The 19,713-nt window shown below is 38.7% G+C and overlaps 3 protein-coding genes across 3 annotated transcripts; 1 reads left to right on the top strand and 2 right to left on the bottom strand.

Annotated features, from left to right (window-relative positions):
* Positions 1–3,161: 3,161 nt before the first annotated feature.
* LOC145028402 (superoxide dismutase [Mn], mitochondrial-like) lies at positions 3,162–4,961 on the top strand. The gene is made up of 6 exons (XM_078977085.1): positions 3,162–3,579; positions 3,871–3,917; positions 3,986–4,111; positions 4,228–4,284; positions 4,435–4,512; positions 4,607–4,961. The coding sequence occupies exons 1-6, from the start codon at positions 3,291–3,293 to the stop codon at positions 4,697–4,699; spliced, it is 690 nt and encodes a 229-aa protein (XP_078833211.1). The 5' UTR covers positions 3,162–3,290; the 3' UTR covers positions 4,700–4,961.
* Positions 4,962–4,993: 32 nt separating this feature from the next.
* LOC145028401 (N2,N2-dimethylguanosine tRNA methyltransferase) lies at positions 4,994–6,914 on the bottom strand. The gene is made up of 6 exons (XM_078977084.1): positions 6,284–6,914; positions 6,004–6,204; positions 5,790–5,886; positions 5,502–5,702; positions 5,354–5,416; positions 4,994–5,279 (listed from the first exon to the last, which is right to left on the bottom strand). The coding sequence occupies exons 1-6, from the start codon at positions 6,895–6,897 to the stop codon at positions 5,169–5,171; spliced, it is 1,287 nt and encodes a 428-aa protein (XP_078833210.1). The 5' UTR covers positions 6,898–6,914; the 3' UTR covers positions 4,994–5,168.
* Positions 6,915–8,169: 1,255 nt separating this feature from the next.
* Positions 8,170–11,174, bottom strand: LOC145028399 (beta-fructofuranosidase, soluble isoenzyme I-like). The gene is made up of 7 exons (XM_078977083.1): positions 10,781–11,174; positions 10,609–10,617; positions 9,515–10,371; positions 9,232–9,393; positions 8,886–9,121; positions 8,711–8,798; positions 8,170–8,558 (listed from the first exon to the last, which is right to left on the bottom strand). The coding sequence occupies exons 1-7, from the start codon at positions 11,103–11,105 to the stop codon at positions 8,367–8,369; spliced, it is 1,869 nt and encodes a 622-aa protein (XP_078833209.1). The 5' UTR covers positions 11,106–11,174; the 3' UTR covers positions 8,170–8,366.
* Between the last annotated feature and the right edge of the window lie 8,539 nt (positions 11,175–19,713).

The following is a 19,713-nucleotide window of genomic DNA, read 5'->3' as shown; positions in this document are numbered from 1 at the left end:
GTAATAGTGACTTGATGGAGTCAAGGCAGTACTTGTGGAAAGTACGGATAGATATGGAAGGTAGTATGGGCCCGTACTACTGGAAGCAGAGGATCCGTACTCGAATCAAGGAAAGTTGAGATGAGACCGGGAAACTTGTGGTAGTAGTGATTCCTCGAGATATATCAGTGTTCCTGATGTTTATTATGTTGGTTTCAGAATGGTGGTATTACGCCCTAGACCATTAGTCAGCAGTTCAGGTGCCGTAGTGGGATCAGGATCAGGCCCGGAAGCCGGGCAGATGGATGAGCAGACTAGGGAGTTTCTCTCTTCAGAGATTACTCGCACCATACTTGAGCAGACTCCTATGATCTTTGGGTCGATCAAGGAGGGTATCTTGGAGTTGATGGATGAGAGGCTGAGTACTTTCCGTGCTGAGGTAGCGGCCATGATGGGGTCGCGCACGCTTACCTTCAGGGAGTTCCGTGCATGTGGAGCTCCAGATTACCACGGGGCGCGGGACCCCATAGCGAGCACCAGATGGTTGGCAGATGTGGTCAACGCCTTCCGCACTAGCAGATGTCCCAAGGGGGACAAGGTCAGATTGGCGTCCTGTCTTCTGAAGCACAGGGCACGAGATTGGTGGGAGGAGATTGGTCATGCCATCGGGGATGACGCAGCCTTGGATGCCATGACATGGGCAGACTTTACTACCAGATTCAGAGCCGAGTTCGCATCGGTTATTGAGGTGCAACAGTTAGCACACGAGTTTCAGGATCTTACCCAGACTAAAGAGATGGTGGCGGAAATTACCGCCAAGTTCAGGGAGAGGACACTTCTCGTTCCTCAGTACGCGGTTGATGAGGAAATGAAGAAGGCTCGTTATCATGAGATGCTGCGGAGTGATATCCGCCAGTTCGTGAGCCGGTCCAGCTGTAAAACGCTGGATGACATGATTGCTAGGGCTCGAGAGAGAGAGATTGACCTTGAGATGGAGAGGAAGAGGAAGCCGGAGGCGGCTCCAGGTACATGGAATGCGGACAAAAAGCCCAAGGGTTCAGATCATAGAGCTAGGAGTCAGCAGAACCACACTCGGTGTGACAAGTGTGGGAGATTGCACGACGGGGCGTGCAAGGCAGGGAGTGCCGGTTGCTACAAGTGCGGCCGGACTGGGCATATGAGCAGAGATTGTACAACCACTACCACCGCCGTTACAGTATCAGATCTGATTTGCTTCCATTGCAATCAGAGGGGACATAAAAAGTCCCAGTATCCAAGTTTAGCTGCTGCAGGGAAGGTGTCAGCACCAGCTCCTGCTACTTTGAGGATTTCAGATGGCCGTTAGGGCCGAGGCGAGACGCCGGTGGCGAAGAGTAGGGATTTTCAGTTAATAGCAGAGGAGGCGCGAGCGACTCCTGATGTGTTGGCGGGGTCGTTCTCGGTGAACGGCATCTCAGCTACAGTATTGTTTGATTCGGGAGCTACCCGATCATTTGTCTCTCTTGCATTTAGCAAGAAGTTTAGCAGAGCTCCAGGGGAGCTAGATTGTCCACTTGAGGTTGAGATAGCAGCTGATAGGACCGTTAAGGTGGCAAGGGTGCACAGAGGGTGTTCTCTACAGTTATTCGATGAGTAATTTCCGGTGGACTTGGTCCCTATTCCCCTACGAGGGAATAAAGTCGTAGTAGGCATGGATTGGCTGAGCCCCAATGAGCTACAGTTAGTGAGAGTACGCACTCCCAGTAGGGGACAGTTAGTGATTCAGGGAGAGAAGTCACAACGCGGACCAGTTCTGTGTTCAGCAACGAGGGCAGGACGCTACTTTCAGCAGGGTTGTGTCGGCCGTATTGCCTATATTTCAGATGCCCGAGAGAAGGGCAAGATGACAGTTGATGATGTTCTGGTGGTGCGAGACTACTCAGATGTATTTCCGGAGGAATTACCGGGGGTACCTCCTAAGAGACAGGTTGAGTTCGGGATTGATCTAGTCCCTGGTGCGTCTCCGATATCCAAGGCACCGTATCGGTTGGCTCCCCCAGAGATGCAGGAGTTGTCTACGCAGCTGCAAGAGCTACTGGACAAGAGATTTATTAGGCCGAGCAGTTCGCCCTGGGGTGCACCGATTTTATTCGTGAAGAAAAAGGACGGGTCGCACCGTATGTGTATAGATTACCGGGAGCTGAATAAGGTAACGGTGAAGAACCGTTACCCACTCTCGAGGATAGATGATTTGTTTGATCAGCTTCAGGGAGCGTGTTGGTTCTCCAAGATTGATTTACGCTCCGGATATCACTAGATGCGGGTCAGAGACGAGGATGTGCAAAAGACCGCCTTTAGGACCAGGTATGGTCACTATGAGTTTGTGGTGATGCCATTTGGACTCACCAACGCTCTGGCCGCGTTCATGGACCTCATGAACCGCGTGTGCAGGCCTTACGAGCTGAGTGTTTTTGTAGTCGAGCTCGGCTAGATAAGGTACTCGAGTAGCTTGAGCTCGAGCTCGGCTTGATAAGGTACTCGAGTAGCTCGAGCTCGACTCGATTAAGGTCGAGTCGATTTCGAGTCGGTCTCGAGTTTCTCGCGAGTTGGCTTGTCTCACTTACACCCCTACCTGTGCCCCCCCTCCCCCCCTCAAATCAAATGTTGAAGCTCCGTCCTTTCATAAGTTTAACTCGATTTTGCACTTCTAAAATAATAACACAATAACACCTAACAAAAAGTTTCGAGTCTACCCTAATGCATATGTGGTTCACATATGAATAGGGATGACTCTAAACTTTTTGTTAAAGTGTTCTTTTGTTTTGAAAGTATAAATTCAAGTTAAGAGGAAACAATCGTCAAGAATTTTGTTGTCTGGTAAGAGGGGATACGAATAAAGAGATACATAGCGGAGCTAATAAGTGCTTTCTGGTGATGTTAAGAACATAATGGTGAGGAAGAAGAAGACTCATGAGGAAATGTTGAGAGGGGAGAAAGGGAGGTGGGAGAAGATCGTGTGAGGTAAACACTAGGTTATAAGATTTTCTTTTAGACTTAAGTTGATTTGGAGATTTTGACTTGTATTTCTATTTTCTAGAGAAGGTTAGGTTACAATATATAATATAAAAATATAATAAATAAAATGATATTTGAAAAACTAGGGGTCAAAACTATAAACTAAGAGAAGTATAGTGTCGTGCGCACTGCGCAGGGAAGTATATAGATTAGTACGGTGCACACAGATTCCATTTGGAAACTTGGAACCATTTCGCTGCCAAATATAAGTCTTTGTGTACTTGGATTTCTATCGATTCAATTGATTCGCAGAACAAATGGCTCTTCGAACACTAGTCAGTAGTGGGAAAACCCTAGGTCGATTCTCCAGGTTTCAGCAACAGATTCGTGGACTGCAGACGTTTACGCTTCCGGATCTCGCCTACGATTATGGCGCTCTGGAGCCGGTGATTAGCGGAGAGATTATGCAGCTCCATCACCAAAAACACCACCAGGCTTACATTACCAACTACAATAAGGCTCTCGAGCAGCTTGATGACGCCATCGCTAAGGGTGATGCATCCACTGCCGTCAAATTGCAGAGCGCCATTAAGTTCAATGGCGGAGGTTCGATTCTTATCCTTTTCTCCATCCAATTATCGTATTTCAAGTACAGATACTTATATCTTTTTGTCGGTAGTTTCCGTCGAACCAATTCAACAACTTCTTACAGTGAATTGTTCTAAAATAGGAAACTGCATATTGATCCCTAACTTGATAATATGGATTCCAAGTTCTAAAAGTTGCTACCCACACCGTACTTGAGAACAAGAACGTCAAATAGAATATTGTAGTTGAACTTATTGCGTTTTCTGGCTGTCCTAGATTGAATCATCCCCTTTTTGTTTGTGTAATCAGGTCATGTGAACCACTCAATTTTTTGGAAGAATCTTGCTCCTACAAGTGTAAGTCTGTTTCCTGATAGTTGAAGGATGATTCTGAGTGAAAGCCTGAATTTTGTCTTTGTTTGCAGGAAGGTGGTGGTGAGGCACCACATGGTTCTTTGGGGTGGGCTATCGACCAACACTTTGGTTCCATGGAAAAGTTGATTGCCAAGATGAATGCTGAAGGTGCTGCTGTGCAGGGCTCTGGATGGGTGGTATGTTATCAATCAATCAAATCATCTTGGGATATTATTATTATTGTTATTATCATCTCTTGCATTGATATGTTTACTTTTTTAAAATTGTGATATAATATGACTACTACTGGCAGTGGCTTGCAGTGGACAAGGAGTTGAAAAGGCTTGTGGTTGAGACAACTGCAAACCAGGTATACATGCAGTTCACATAAGTTATCATGACAAATCTTGTTGAGCCTTTTACTGAATAAATTATCTAAAAAATTTATACATAAATAATAATAGAACTAGTTGATAGATTAGATTATTAAGTATGTATCTGGTTGTGACTTGTGGTGCAGGACCCCTTGGTTACAAAAGGTGCAACTTTGGTTCCTCTGCTTGGCATAGACGTTTGGGAGCATGCATACTACTTACAGGTAGTTAGTTAATCATTATATAAAATTTTCATGGTCTGTCTGTGTATCTTATCTTATGTAGCCAATAAAATTCTCTTATGTTTGAATGATGCAGTACAAAAATGTAAGACCCAATTATTTGAAGAATATTTGGAAAGTCATCAACTGGAAGTATGCAAGCCAAGTGTATGAGAAAGAATGCCCTTAAAAGGAAGAGTTTTGACACCTTACCTACTACACACACACACACGATGGCAGGTGTATGCTTCATTTGGACATGCATGTAATAAGTAAAGTCCCATTTTTCCTTGGGACTTGGCCTTTGTGTATGTATGCAAATTTGCAAAACATGTATAAACCTATGTCTTGTTGTTTTGCATTTTGCTTTTTGCTTTTTGCTTTTTGCTTCTTGTAATTGTAACCTCCCCTTCTAGTTTCTGTTCGCTCAAAAAAACTAAGAGTTGATGACAGTTGATACTGGTTTATGTTTGTTGGTTGTTGGTTACAAAATCATCCTAGGGTTCAATTCATCACCATTGACCATTGGCCATAGAGAAAGAAAGCAACATCGACTCTATATCATATTCTTGTATATTCTGATCAAAGTAACCATTCCCAATCAATGTCTGTTTCTCTACAACCACCAAGATTCAGGTTGTCCATCTTTAGTAAAAAACTCACAACTGTTGCTGTTGTAGTCCCTTCACGATCCTAATACACTCTGACATGGGACAATTTGTCTTGATTGCATTATTGGAAATGTGGGATCTACTAACACCATATCCCTCCTACAATATAAAGTATAAAGTATAAGCCATAGCAATATCAAAACTTCATATATTGACATAGCAAAGATAATAACCTGGTGAATGGCATTCATTACTGTCACAATAGGAGGAGAATTGACCTTAGCACGACTTGCTATCTGTTACATACATACATCCATCACAAAACATAATATCACAAGGAAAGATGAAAAATAACAGTATGAAGAAGTATGAACCTACTACCTCATCAAGTTTGATGAAACCAAATGATAAATCGGGATTACTTTCATCAATCATCCGTTTCAACAGCTTATCAAGATCATTTATGGTGTCATTGCCCACCCATCCCCATTCTCCTGCCAAACTAAGCATTTCTGCAAGATACTCTGCACAATGAAGAGGCCCTGTCCAAAGTGGCCCGCAAACAACCAGTGAATCAGGGACCTGTAAGTTGTAACATCTTCAGATACATTTAATTTAACCCACATCATAACAAACTAAAAAACAAGAAAAAGATGAAATCATACATACATCTGATCCACAAGGACACTTTATCTGACCAAGCTTGTCCCATGAAATAGCTTGAGAGTTTCCACAACAATCACAGTAGCAGATAAACCCATAATGCCTGTTAGACGTTAGTGTTACACAAAAATATTAGAGATAAGCTATGTTGTAGAAACACAATTGCACTTACAGAAATTACTGTAACAAGTAGTAGTTGTAGTAGTAGTAGTAGTAGTACATGCCATGGGGTGAATTTCCTCGGTTTACACGTAGCAAAACTCTGAAGACAGGCCCATGGTATGAGTAATATGAGAAAAGTGGCGTCACATGATAACCCAAAACAGAAGCCTCCCGCACTGCTCCTCCTATTAGCATCCGCAACCCGATTTCATTTGAGTATGGCAATGGCCTAATATACGCTCCATAAGCAGCTAAAGAACTAAACCATAGTAATACAAAACGAACTTAATACAATGATATTCTCAAAGATCAGGTATTGTTATAAGGTAGAAACTCACTGATTAGGACGATGGCCACCGGAAGAGAACCCGTCGGTTGATGTAACGTAAAGCAATCCACCAAGCTTAACAACATCAAATGCACACCTGAAGAAACTGGAATCACTCCCAAACGAATCAACATCAATGAAATCGAAATAATCCCTCTCCACATATCTCTCCGCCAAAACTCGATTCGCAACTGAATGAATCACCTTCCACCTCCCCTCCTCCTCACTCGAAACAGTCGATAAATTCGATACTATAACACCGTTGCAATCTTCATTTGCGTCGTTGGCCAACACGAAATCCGCTTTGGCTTCAGATAAGTAACGCAGGGATCGAATTCCACAACCGCACATTGCATCAAGAACTCGTAGGTTATCGTTTTTCTTCTTATATAGAGCAGCAGCGAGAACACCGAGATCCCGGCCGGTAGCACTTTCGTGCCTGAAGAAGGTGTCTCCGATTTCAAAATCGAAACCCCTTTCGGTTTCATAGCCAGACCTCGAAGCGACAGCGGAGAGAGGGAGAAGACTAAATGGTCTGTGGTTAGCGTTTTGCGGATATGAATTGAGTTTTAGGGTTTTGGAGTGGAAAGGGGATGATAGGGTTGTTGGACACAGGGATACCATGGCGGGAAGAAAACAAGTTTTTATGTCATTTTAACGGGCTTTGTTTTGTTTATAAGCATCGGAGTACATTCAATAAAAAAGACAAAAGGGATAATCTTTTGGTAGTATTTGTCACTAAATTATTTTTCGTGCTTTATGTGTATTATACAAGTACGATCGGTAATAGTTGGTTTTGTTGGTTTCTGTTTCCAGTCAAATATAACTTTTTCGGTCTCTTCTCCGGTCAAACTTGATTTACCAGCATTGTAAAACCTTGGATTTGCATTCAAATCAAATCAACAAATAAAAGCAATAACACCTCCTAATGCATAACTAGAAACTTTCATCTCTTTAATCCCCGAACAACCCAAAGATCTCTCCAGCAAAATTACAACAACTACAATAAATGTTGATAGTGTCTTGAAAAACCATTTCCGATTGTACACCTTTCCTCCTTCAACTTCACTTTCTTCTTCACACAACTTGTCGATAAGAACCCTAAGATCTTCCCTGGTAAATTCCAATCCCTCCTATACCCTTTGAGTAAACCAATCTCATTTCTATAACCCAAAAATATTGCATTCTTTATCAGACGAATGGAACCAGAGGATCCAACAGTGATATCAATCTTTTGTTGGAGAACGTAGCCCTGATTCTTTAACGATAACCCTAATTTGCCATTCATGGCGTGGATTGTATTGTTTCTTACAAACATTTGGGTCAAGTTATGTTTCCTAGTTCAGAGCTTGGTGTTTGCAATCGATTTTGAGAGAAGAAGGAAACGACGACCTTACCGGAGAAATCCCAGATGAGATCAGAAACTATAGAAACCTCACGATGTCCCATCGGATCCTGACGACTGTTCAAAGCTCCCGATAGTACAACTTCATCGAATCAATCCTTGTAGATATTGGAAGGAAACATATCGACCGAAGAAGGGAGATGGTGTAGTCGGTGACGGAGAGGGGCTATATGTCGGAGATATCGTCGGAAACACCGCCGAAAAACCAAGTTTGACCGGAGAAGATGACCGGAAAACTCATTTTTTACCGGAAATAACGTCGAAAACCGGGAAAATCCACTATTACCAGTCATATTGGTATAATGTACACGTTTCAACAAGTTCAATGGTTAATAAAACACAAAAAATAATTTAATGACCAAAAATTAAGCTATCTATTAATAATACATTATAAAAAAGCAATACATTATAAAAAAAGCTTCTGATAAGATGCTCTAAGTTACCTTATATCCCTTGAGGCCTTCATGGAATTAATGAAACTACTACATAGCTTCAAAGCAGAACAAACTCATTTTTTATTATCATCAAATTTATATGTTTTATAGATGATATAAAACAACAATTTTGTAATAAATATAATTGCAAACCAACCAAAAATCATCAACATAACACGGTTTGGTTTTTTATTTACCTAAAAAGAAAATGAAATACACAACTACATAACATAATAAAAGAGTTGGATAAATAATTAAAAAGGGTAAGGTTGAACTCGTGCATAACCCATTTGCCAGATCTTGAGAGATGCCTTCACACTTGCTCCAGTTGCATTGTTGAACAAGAAGATCTTTGCTCCATCGTATATTGCCTTTGTGGGATACACTCTTGATGTCATTACTATCCTTCCTCCCATTGCAAACCCCTCCACTACAGAATGATCCACCTGATTTTTATTATAAAACATAACAACAAATATTATTAAACAAAACATAACTAACAAAAAGAAAATCCATATTAGAACTACAATAACAATCTAGCTACTAACAAAAAAAAAAAAATGATATATCATATATATACATATATAGCTACACATACCAGTAACCTCATTGTGAGTTCTTCACCATCAAGAACAGGGACACTGCTCCCATATACCACTCTCTCTCCATCATAATCCAGTGATGACCTGAATTATATAAATTAGACCAAAAAACTTACTTAATTTCAACATTATATATATAATGGTTTTTCGTAAAATTAATGTTTTTATTACCTTAGCTTATCGGTACAAAAATGCGTTGTGACACCACCATCATTACTTTTTGCAATGTAGAAATAAACCGGTGTTAATTCTGAACGTGCCTCGTCAGCAAGAACCGCAATCCCAAATGGTCCCAAAATTCCCCTATCGGTTGCACCCGAGCTCGTGGTGCAACCATATTCACCGTTTGTGTCACTTGTCAGGCTTAATGACTCTCGATCCACCTCAAATGTCGCAACTATGTCTAACTGTTACATTATTATTTTTCGAATTTTAATATATGATATTTACAAACTTTGGCTTTTATATTACATATATTCACAGAATAATAACAACATTGACATTTTTTTTGTTCTACCTGTGTAGCCTGACCAATATCAAGTGGAACGATCGAACCCGGTTCGAGCCAAATCTCTTTAAATTCATGAACATCGGATCTCAACGTCTCGATTTCCTCAACGGGCCAATGAAGTAGATGGGTTCCGGTTTTTCTATCTAGCACTACAGTTCTTGCAACGTTCTATTAAAAGAACAAAATATTAGAATAAACACCATTTTACAAAATATTAAAATAAACACCATGTTATTATATCTTATTATGTCACGTTAAAATAAATCAAATATGAAAAAATAAAACGTACGTAAATAGTAGCCCATCCTCTATTAAGGTCCTGATCTGCACTGTCCGATTCTGCAACATAACCCCAGGTGACCCTCCGTTTCTTCAACGGGTCATAAAGACTCTTCGATGCAAAAAACCTCCCGTAATCGACCCGTAACCCGATACCCACGTCCAATTCCGGATTATCCGGGGTCCACTTATCCTTCATAGCATCATATGTCCCAATTGAATACCAATCCATCCCATGTCCCTCCCAACTTTCTTTTATCACGTGCTTGATATCGCTGCCATATGCCGCGATATCAAGCGCGCTATCATTGATTGTTGACACAGGATAAAAGTCAACACATTCCCACATATCAGTATTGGGAACCGAATGTAACGGCTCGTCCAACATCACGTAGTTTACGAAATCGGTTGTATGGTAAACAAGTACGAGTCCGGTACGATTTATCTTAGTGCCCATGATCATCCGATGTTTCCCATCGGGACCTGTCCAGACTGTAGATGGGTCCCGATAGTCTTTTAACCCAATCCCTGGTGGGGTGTATAGGATTGGATTATCATTGTATTTGACCCACTCCACAAGGAGTGGGTCGGACTTATTTACAGGAACAGCTTTGCATTGTAGTTGCGAGAAATCGTTTGCATTTCCTGTGTACAATGCAAAGATTTGACCATTGGGGAGGGCAGTTGTGGACCCCGACAAGACGCCCTCGAAGTCATACCATTCGGATGGGGTCAAGGCAACGGGAAGCTCGAACCAGTTGATCATGTCTTTGGTCACGGCGTGACCCCATGACATATTGCCCCATATTGGAGCGTACGGATTGTATTGATAGAAAAGATGGTACCAACCCATGTGGAATAATGGCCCTAAAATTGAAAAAATACAAAATTACAAACCATCACTATTAAGGAAGTCGTCATATCTTCTAATTAGGGAAAATTAATATATAAATAAACAAATAATCAAGATTAGCATCATAAATTGTTGTATTTTAAACCGTTAATATATAAATTAGTTTCACTCTTATAAACATAAACAAAAGATATTATATTTTACATTTAACCCATGAATATATTAAAAATGTTTACGAAAGAACGACGTACCATTGGGATCTGAAGCAGAGAATCCACACAGCAAAACCATCGAGAATCATGAAATAATCCAAGAAAAAAAAATGCAAATTACGACTAGAAGTTTCCATGAATAGTTATTTTAAATCGACATTTGACAATAAGTAGAGAGTTAGATGGGAAAATTCTAGAAATTGTAACGTACCGTAGATGAAATTTTTTTGTGGCTGAAAATGGTAAGCTGTTCTTTCCCATGTCAGGCGATCGGACGGAGAGTATCGTCGGGAAGATTTTTCCTCCGGCGGGGCTGAATTAGCAGCGGTGGTGTTGGTGGAATTTTGTTGGTTCAGGACGATGAGTACAAAAGCTAAAACAAAGAACAGAGAGACCAAAGTGATACTGGAGAGCACCCTGACGAACGACTGTTTTCTCACGAAGCCTTGTGGTAGTTCGGTGTGGTTTAGTAGCGGAGTGTAGTGGTTTGGTGAATGCTCAAGGTCAGTAAAGGGTTCGGTGGTGGTGGTTTTCATGGTTGAAGGAAATGGGCCAAGTGAGTCGGTGAGTGTCAGCCACTACTTTCCAGTTACCTTGATGCACCCAATATTATAAGTAGATTTTTTTAGGGAACTTACGTAATCTAACCATGTATTTGAAAAAATTAATTAATTTTTTTTAGCAAAAATAATTGGAATTCTAGACAAGTAAAAATGTTTTTTCTGGCAAGAAAATATATTTCGAACAGAATTTCGGACAAACATTTTGAATTCCAGATTGAAATTTCGGATTTCGAAAAAAAAAAAAAAATTCAGAACTTTAAGAAAATATTCAAAATCTGATTAACAATTCCATAATTTCAACAAAAAAATGTTTTTTTACTTAAATATATCAAAAAAGTAAACAAAGATGATAATGTGAACCATAAATGATATTATTAATGTAAACTATATATTTTATTGAAAACAGTAACATTAAACACTTCAAAATATACCGTTAGAAATTTAAAATTCTTTACGAAAAAAAATTAAAAAAGTAAAAATCTGAAAAATAAACAGCACTCCCTGACGAGATATTGTTAAGAAAATATTATTTTTCTAAGACAAAAATCCAAAAAAAAAAAAAAAAATTCAAAAACAAAAATCCAAAAAAAAGATCATAAACAAAACAAAATATTATTTTCTTTAAGAAAAACCCATTTGTAATGGAACCTAATGTCTTTTATTTTTTTAAATTATTTTATTTGACGGTTAAGATTTAACCCTTATTAGTTATTTAAAATATTAATTTCTAGTAAACTTAATTTCGACCGTGCTTTAAAATACCTTTTGAATGTCGACTTATTATTAAAAGAAATTAAGGACTTTGGACTAATGAGTGGAAGATTTCTGTCATTAAATATAAGATCCACTTTAATTTCATAATCTAAGATCTAGAGAGCATAAAAGGTATCTTCAATTATATAGGATATGGAGCCGTACGGAATTACGATGATAGAAATATATGATTGTTTATTAATTATTTTGCTATATAAAGGAGTACTTTGGACTCCGGGTTGTGTTTTTATTTTTGGAAAAGAAATTTCGGATCAATTTTTACGTACCCGTTACATACTTGAAGCTTTTGCCACATGCTCTAGAATCAGTATAGGAGAACCACTTTAATTTTACTTTGCCCCATTACATACATGAAGCTTTTGCCACATGCTCTAGAATCACTATAGGAGAACCACTTTAATTTTACTTTGTCAGCTTTCTAAGATCCACTTTAATTTCACTACGGGTTGTTTGTTAGTCTTTTAATTGATAAATTAAGAGGCATGCTCTTAAAAGTTCTGATTCAGACCGTTTGGTCTAGTCTTATTTTTTGTCTCTTAAGTCGACAATAGCCTTTTTATTTTTTCGGATTTCACTCTGCATCTAAAATGAAAAAGGAAAGGCGCGTTCTTATTTTTTCCATTCATACCCTCGTCACACCCTTCTCTTTTTTCTTGCGACATCAAAGAACAACCACCTCCATCCTCTCCCTGTATCTCGTCGGACTTCAGCGCCGACCGTCGCACACCACAACCATCGCACGCCATCGTTGCACGCCACCTTTTCTGTCCAATTCCTCTCCGATCTACAACCATAACGAAGCCTAGGGTTTCAGTTGCCGGCAAGTGGATGCTATCACTAGTTTTCATTCTTTTGTCGCTAACCCCAATATTGGCTTTGACCTATTGAGTTTATTGAGTTTGTGGTGATGTTTACTTTGCGGTCAAAGAAGGTCGAGAAAGAACAGAAAGGGTGGCAAATCATCTATTTGCAATTGAAAAGTTGTTTATGGTAGTGGCGTTTTATCTGTAAGGTGAAATCCTAACTTTTCAATCTAGCTTCCGAAACCTATGTGTTCATGATTTCAAGTTGGATTTATACAGTATCCACTACTTGTGATGCGTGTTCAATTAAAAATTCTTGCTGATGAGTTACTTTATATATGTAATTTGGGGTTTTAAATTTATGTTGCTAATGTAGGAGATTGTTGAAGATTTAGATATATGAGATTTGTTATAATATGTTTGGTAGTGTAATGAATGAGTACGTTGAACTTTCTATGCTAGTAATTCTAGCTCTTAAAATCAAACCTGGAGATGCTGTGAAATATGATGTGTAATTGATGCAAGTTCTTGAGTTTCTGAAATTTGTATGTGTTTTTGCTTGAAATTTGTATGTGTTTTTGCTTGAAATCTGAATATGTATGTGTTTTTGCTTGATCTGATGTTGAAATCTGAATTTATATGTATTTTTGCTTGAACTCTTTTTTGTTAGTTGATACAAGTTCTTGAGTTTCTTGTATAAAATGATAGTGTTAGGTTCGAAGTTAGTTGTAAGGTGTCGAAAGCTTTGTAATGTTCGTCGTTTTATGTAATGTTATTTACAAAGACATTTTAGTTTCGAAACGGTAATTTTGAGTCCTTTGTATTTTTTGTATGCTTTCTATTTCTACTATAAATAGGGGTCGATACTTAGAGTTAGATAAGGAATTTCATCTTGTATTCTGTCTAAACACTCTCTGTATTTGAAAGCATAATTGAGTTGAAACAAGATTATATTTACTCTCGATATTCATAATTTATTAGTACTCTGATTTCATTTCATTACTCGATTAACAAAAATCTTCAATAAGTTCAAACCCATCATGAATTGAAATCACTTCCGAATCTCCAAACCAATCATTTGATAAGCTTCAAATACTCGAGGTCACTTCGGTCTTCAAGTCTACATAATATGAAAATTTCAACTTTCGAATTTCCATATAAATTTCCCTTTTTATAATCGAAATTTGGTTATAAAACCAATAAGGAAAGAGAATGTGCTCTATTCGGAATTTTTCTAGCCAAGCACCCCCCCCCCCCCTCCTTAACATGTGGCATAAACTTTTTGCTTCAATCCGTAAAATCCAAAAAAACTTCATTTTTTAACTTCATTCACGGACCGACTTTGACAAAATTTCTCAAAAATGGGTAGAAATTATCATTTTCAAAATTCTGCAGTGACCCGGTGCGCTCAAAACAGCCAAAATTTTGAAACTCTCCCCCATTTGTGAAACTGGGTAGAAAGCGTCAATTCACATTAACTACAGGGGGACTGAAATGCATATTCTTCAATTTCTCAGCAAAATCAATCCATTTTCGAAATTAGGCAAAAACTGCCAAACTTTCGAAAGTGACGGTGCAACTTTCGAAACTGCTTCCCATTGTCTTTCAAAATCTTTCGAAGGTGGGTAAAATGTGTCTCACTATTGAAACATTAAGGGCCAATTTCGAAATTTCTGCCTTATTTCATCCACAGTTTCGAAAATAAATCCAACTTTCGAAAGTAGACGAAAGTTATCAATCTTTCGAAAATGTAAGGGTAAATTTCAAAAGATTTTGGTTTCTTCTGCACTTGCGAACTAGATACTTATGGTATATATTCAAAACTTCAAAAATCACCTTGATCTTGAAGACCCGCTCTGATGCCAATTGATGAATCGTTAATCGAGTAATGCGAATCAAATCAGAGTAAAAACGATATGAAAGAACACGAGATGTAAATATGATCTTGTTTCAACTCTATTATACTTCCACAGTTTGTATAGAGTACAAAGACAAGTTCTGTAAAAGTCTTATTATCTAACTCTAAGTAAAGTTCATATTTTTAGGGAACATGAAAGTATACAAAAATAATAAAACATTACATTTAAGCTTCGAACATTAAGACGCCTTAGTAAATATATTACAAAATACACGAAGGGTAAAGTCTTCGACTCATTACAACACGTCTTCGACTCTTACAACTTCAGTGACCAATATTGAAACTATGTGTTTTTCTTCCCTAATTCCTTTGTTTCATTCGTTTCGGTATCTTCGTGATCAAACCACAATCCAATTGCAAAAACCTTTGCTTTTGGCTTAAACCATCTGTTCGTTAGACCCATCAAAATCCAAATTGAATTCCATTAGCATACAACCCAATCTATATAATCGAAATTGATACTCCAAGTATCGATTTCAATAGCATCACAAAACCAATTTCGTTTTTTAATTTTCGAAGATGCAATTATCGATTATCAAACCTCAACCATATGACTTTCGAAATCGATTATACTACCATCAACATTCTAAATCAAAAAATCAATCCATTGATTCGAAAAGTGAACTTCCAACCATCGACTCGAATCAACTTATAGAGTTCGTCATCAAGAACACACCACATCCAAATTCGATATTAAACCCAAATTAAGCTCGATTTCGACATCTACAACCCATGTTCAACTTGTATCAAACGATTTCTACTTCCAATTCAATGAACCAATGCTTAAAATTTGATTTTGACTTTTTCTAGAATTGAATTTTCGAAGTCAAGAATCAATAAATAGAAAATCGAGAATTCCAATACGAATTCGTAGATCAAAATACGTTCAAACAGCTGTTTTAACCATGTTCTTCACAAAAATTTGAGATTTCTTGATCAATATCGTCAAACTCAAAAACTTGATTTTCGAAATCTTAGTTTTAACTCGATCACAATCGATCTTTGAGATTAAATTCAATGTAAAGAATCGATTCACAAGTACATCTTCCACAAACAAAACTAATCAATCGACAATAATAATGAAAGAAGAACGAAACTGCAGAACAAGAACAAAAGAATAGTTGAATCCTACTTCAGGGCATATGACGATGCCGTTGACTAAATTTCGATGAATCAATGGGCTCCCACATTAAAATCGGATTAAATGATATTTGGGCTTAAACAGTGGACATGAATAGTAACTGGCATCGAATTTTGGGTTTAAAATATGGATATGAACAGTATCGAACATCAATTGATTGCAATTTTGAACATTAATAAACTCAAGATTTTTATTTGTTTTTGGGTCAAATTTTGATTCAAACAAATGATTTCACTTTGAGAATCAAATCGAACGAACGAATATGAGATTAGATAGGTTTTTGATCAACGAAAAAATTGTTGGATCACAACAAATGGGTTTTTCAAAAAACAAATTGATCCAATGAATCAAAATGATCAAAAATTTAAGAACGCAATGCACGAATCAACAAAATTTATAGAGATCATATAGAGAGACTCACCATAAATGCTCCAACTATGACAAATTTAGCCAAACCGAGAACCGTTTCTTCAAAAAAATCGTGTTGATCTTCGAAGACCCACTATGATACCAATTGTAGTGAATTATGAACATTGGTTTGGCATGCGAAATTAAAGAACACACAATGAACATGGTGATTTGGGCGTTTAAGAAATGCATTCGATTATGTATAGAGTTACAAAAAAAATGATCTAGATCTAAATCTACATAATTAACACACACAAACACTCTCAATGTTGCATCTCTCAAGCACACCTCTACAAGTGGTATGAACCCACCTTATATATAAGTGTTTACATGTCTCTTTCTCTCGCTCTCTATCTCTCATGTTACAAGGCTAATGCACCACATGCAAGTGGGTCTACAAAAGTCAAACCATTTACAAAGTCATACATGGATAACTTTGTACCCAACAGAGGCTGAAGATATTAGGGTTAGGTTATGAGATAAGGAGCTTAAATAGGGTTTTGATATGACTAGCGTACGCCCAACGTACTCTGAAGAACATTCACGACCATCCTGGTCAGTACGCCCAACATACTCCAAGGTATGCCCCACGTACTTCCTTCTTCACTAGTACGCCCCACGTACTCTTTGTGTACGCCTGTGTACTCGGCTAAGCCTGAAAACCACAAAACTTCCGAATGCCATAACTTCTTCGTTATAAGCCCGATTTCGACGATCTCAATCCACGGAAAGGTGACGAGAAGCCCTAATCTTCTATCAACTCATACATTCCTTAAGACATTCCGAACAAAAGTCCATTTTCCACAAAAGCCCAAACTGGCACTTTACTGAAATACCCCTAGGCTCCAAAACACGACCCGAACATCCGAATCACTTCTAATGCATCCCTTACACCCAAATGGGCCTAGATCATACCTTTTAAAAATCCCTAATCCTTATGATGACCGATCTTCGGGCCACAGCCTCAGACTAGGAAATCGATTCGGAACAGAGCGTTACATATAATTTGTATGCGTAAGGCAATCAACAACGAGAGTGGAAGTTCCTAGCATGAGTTGTAGTATGTGAGATGGATGTTGTTGGTTATTCTATGGATTAGAATGCATTGATGTTGTTTTCTTTGTGCTTTGTAGAAATCTTAAGTGATATGAGTTAGCTATTAAGTGAACATGTCAAGTCACATGATACAAGGGTTGGATAATCTCAGAGTGGCAGATTTGACCCTATTGGCACAAATCTCGTTTGAGTCTAACCATTGTAGGGATGAGTCTTTTACTCGAAGGATTATCTAAGATTGTTGCATATGATTGTATTCATGAGTTGGGTAACTGACATTATGTGGAGTTCTTCAGCAGCTGATGGCAAGGTGAGGTTGGAAACCTAGGAAAGCCTAGGAAGTGCTTCGGTGAGTTTAGTTGTGTAGTTTAGCAAGCACTGTAGTATCGGTTGATAATGTGACTTAGTGGATTCTGGATGATTCTCGAGGAAAGTATGGATAGGTTTTGAAGGTAGTATTAGGCCTGTACTACTGAAAGCACATGATCCATACTCGAATCGAGGAATGTCTTAGAGAATCTAAGAAGCCTGTTGGATGAGGATTCTTAGATATGTTATGATCATTTATATGGTTGTTCTTCAAATTGGTGATGATCACTCGGGAAGGAGATTCAGGTTCGAATTCAAGCTTAGGTGCAAGTGCTAAACGGATCGATGAGCGCATGTGGGAGTTCATCTTATCGAGGCTACCCACGGTATTTTTGAATGGGTTCCTGTGATATTTGGTTTGGTCAAGGGGGGGATTTTGGAGATCTTGGATGGTCGTCTCGGGACTTTTTAGACCGAGATTGTAGCGGGGAAGTTGGGCGCTCATCTGGACCCTAAAGCTGGTGGAACCCTAGAATCCTTAAGGAAAGAGGATCTTATTACTAGTACTTATCATATGGGATTGGAGGTGGATTATGCACCATGTTTTTAGGGGGATCGATCCCATGATTGGATTGTCATAGAGGTTTCGTGAGCCTTATGCGAAGAGTTACCCGACATCATTGGGCGTGTCACTGATAGATTGGCCGCCAGCTTCAAGGGTCGGACCTTGGTTGTTCAGACGGCTAATGGGATGGTTGATGTAAACTAGGAGCAGGAGGTTGGTTCGGATAGGCAACTGGGAAAGAGGAAGCCAACTCATGGTATGACTTGACGGTCTGACTAGTTGGACGTTACCATGGCTAGTGTTAGAGACCTGAGGGGACGTGATGGTTGCACAGAGGATGAAGGGGAACATGAGCATGTGCGTGATAAGTATAAGTGCGACAGGTGCAGATGGAAGGGCCAACTCTACCAAGAATGCACGATGGAGGTAGAATTGTATCATTGTCGTCATCAGTCTGGTCATATCAGGGCGAATTGCGCACACTTAGTGACTGGGGAAACTTAGGTTCCATTGCAGGTACTTCGGAAGGAAGAGGATGTCAGGATTTCTTCAGATGCTATCGCGGGTATATTATCTATTGCTCTTCTGTTGATTATTATCTGTGTCTATCTTGCTTTGATATCTTATTGGGTATGGGCAAGTATTATCTCCGGGTTAGTTTTTTGTTTTTGCTTGGGTTATACTATCAAGAATTGCTATATGCCATTTTGCATGCCAAGAGTCATTCATGGGTCATATCTTGGTGAGTGGAATTCCTTTGTTTGAGTGGTTGTTCCATTTCTTTGTTGGGTTCAACTCAGGGGTTTTGCTTGAGATATTGTAACGCCCGTAGATTAGGGCTAGTCAATTTAAGGACAATAAGCGTCAAAAATGACTTTTTGATGGAAGATTATTTTTAAAAAAATAATATTAAATAAGTTTTAGTATATGTTACAAGGATTCTGTACATATAAAGAACGCCGAAATCCGAGTTATAACGAAGAAGTTATGACATGTCGAAGTTTCGCGACGGAACCGTCACGACGTTGAATGACGTAAAAAGTGAATTTACGTTAGAGCGATATTTAGCCTTAGTGATCTAAACGAAAGTCATAGAGTTCGTTAAACCGTGAGCGTGCATAAAAAGAACGTCCAAATTTGACTTCGTATGAGGAAGTTATTATTTTTCTAAGTTTCGACTTAGCGGTATGCAGCCCAAGTACTCGATTTGAGATCGAACGGTTTTTAGCTGAAACAATCTAAATGAGAACCAAAGATCTTGTTGAATAGTAAAAATATAGACGAAAACAGACGTCGGATGAAGAAGTTATGAATTTATAACGGAATTTTCTTGTTCTGGCCTACTAAAAATAAATAATAAAAATAAAGTCAAAATTAGCCAAGGGAGTCTAAACGAAAGTTGTAGAGCGTAGTCTCACCTATGAGTGTATATAAAGAACATCGAAAACAGAGTTCGTACGAGGAAGATAGCAATCCAGACATAAGTTGATCGGGAGGGCAATCCATACTTATAGTTTGGGCTTGGTAGCAATCTAGACATAAGCTGTAGGCCGGGAAGCCAATCCGAACTTATGATGTGGATTCAGGGGTAATCCAGTCTGATGAAT

This window comes from Lactuca saligna, chromosome 2 (genome assembly GCF_052625555.1).
Source record: "Lactuca saligna cultivar CGN05327 chromosome 2, ASM5262555v1, whole genome shotgun sequence".
Taxonomy (NCBI): Eukaryota; Viridiplantae; Streptophyta; class Magnoliopsida; order Asterales; family Asteraceae; genus Lactuca; species Lactuca saligna.
Note: the sequence above shows the minus strand (reverse complement) of the source record. Positions and strands in the feature narration are given on the sequence as shown.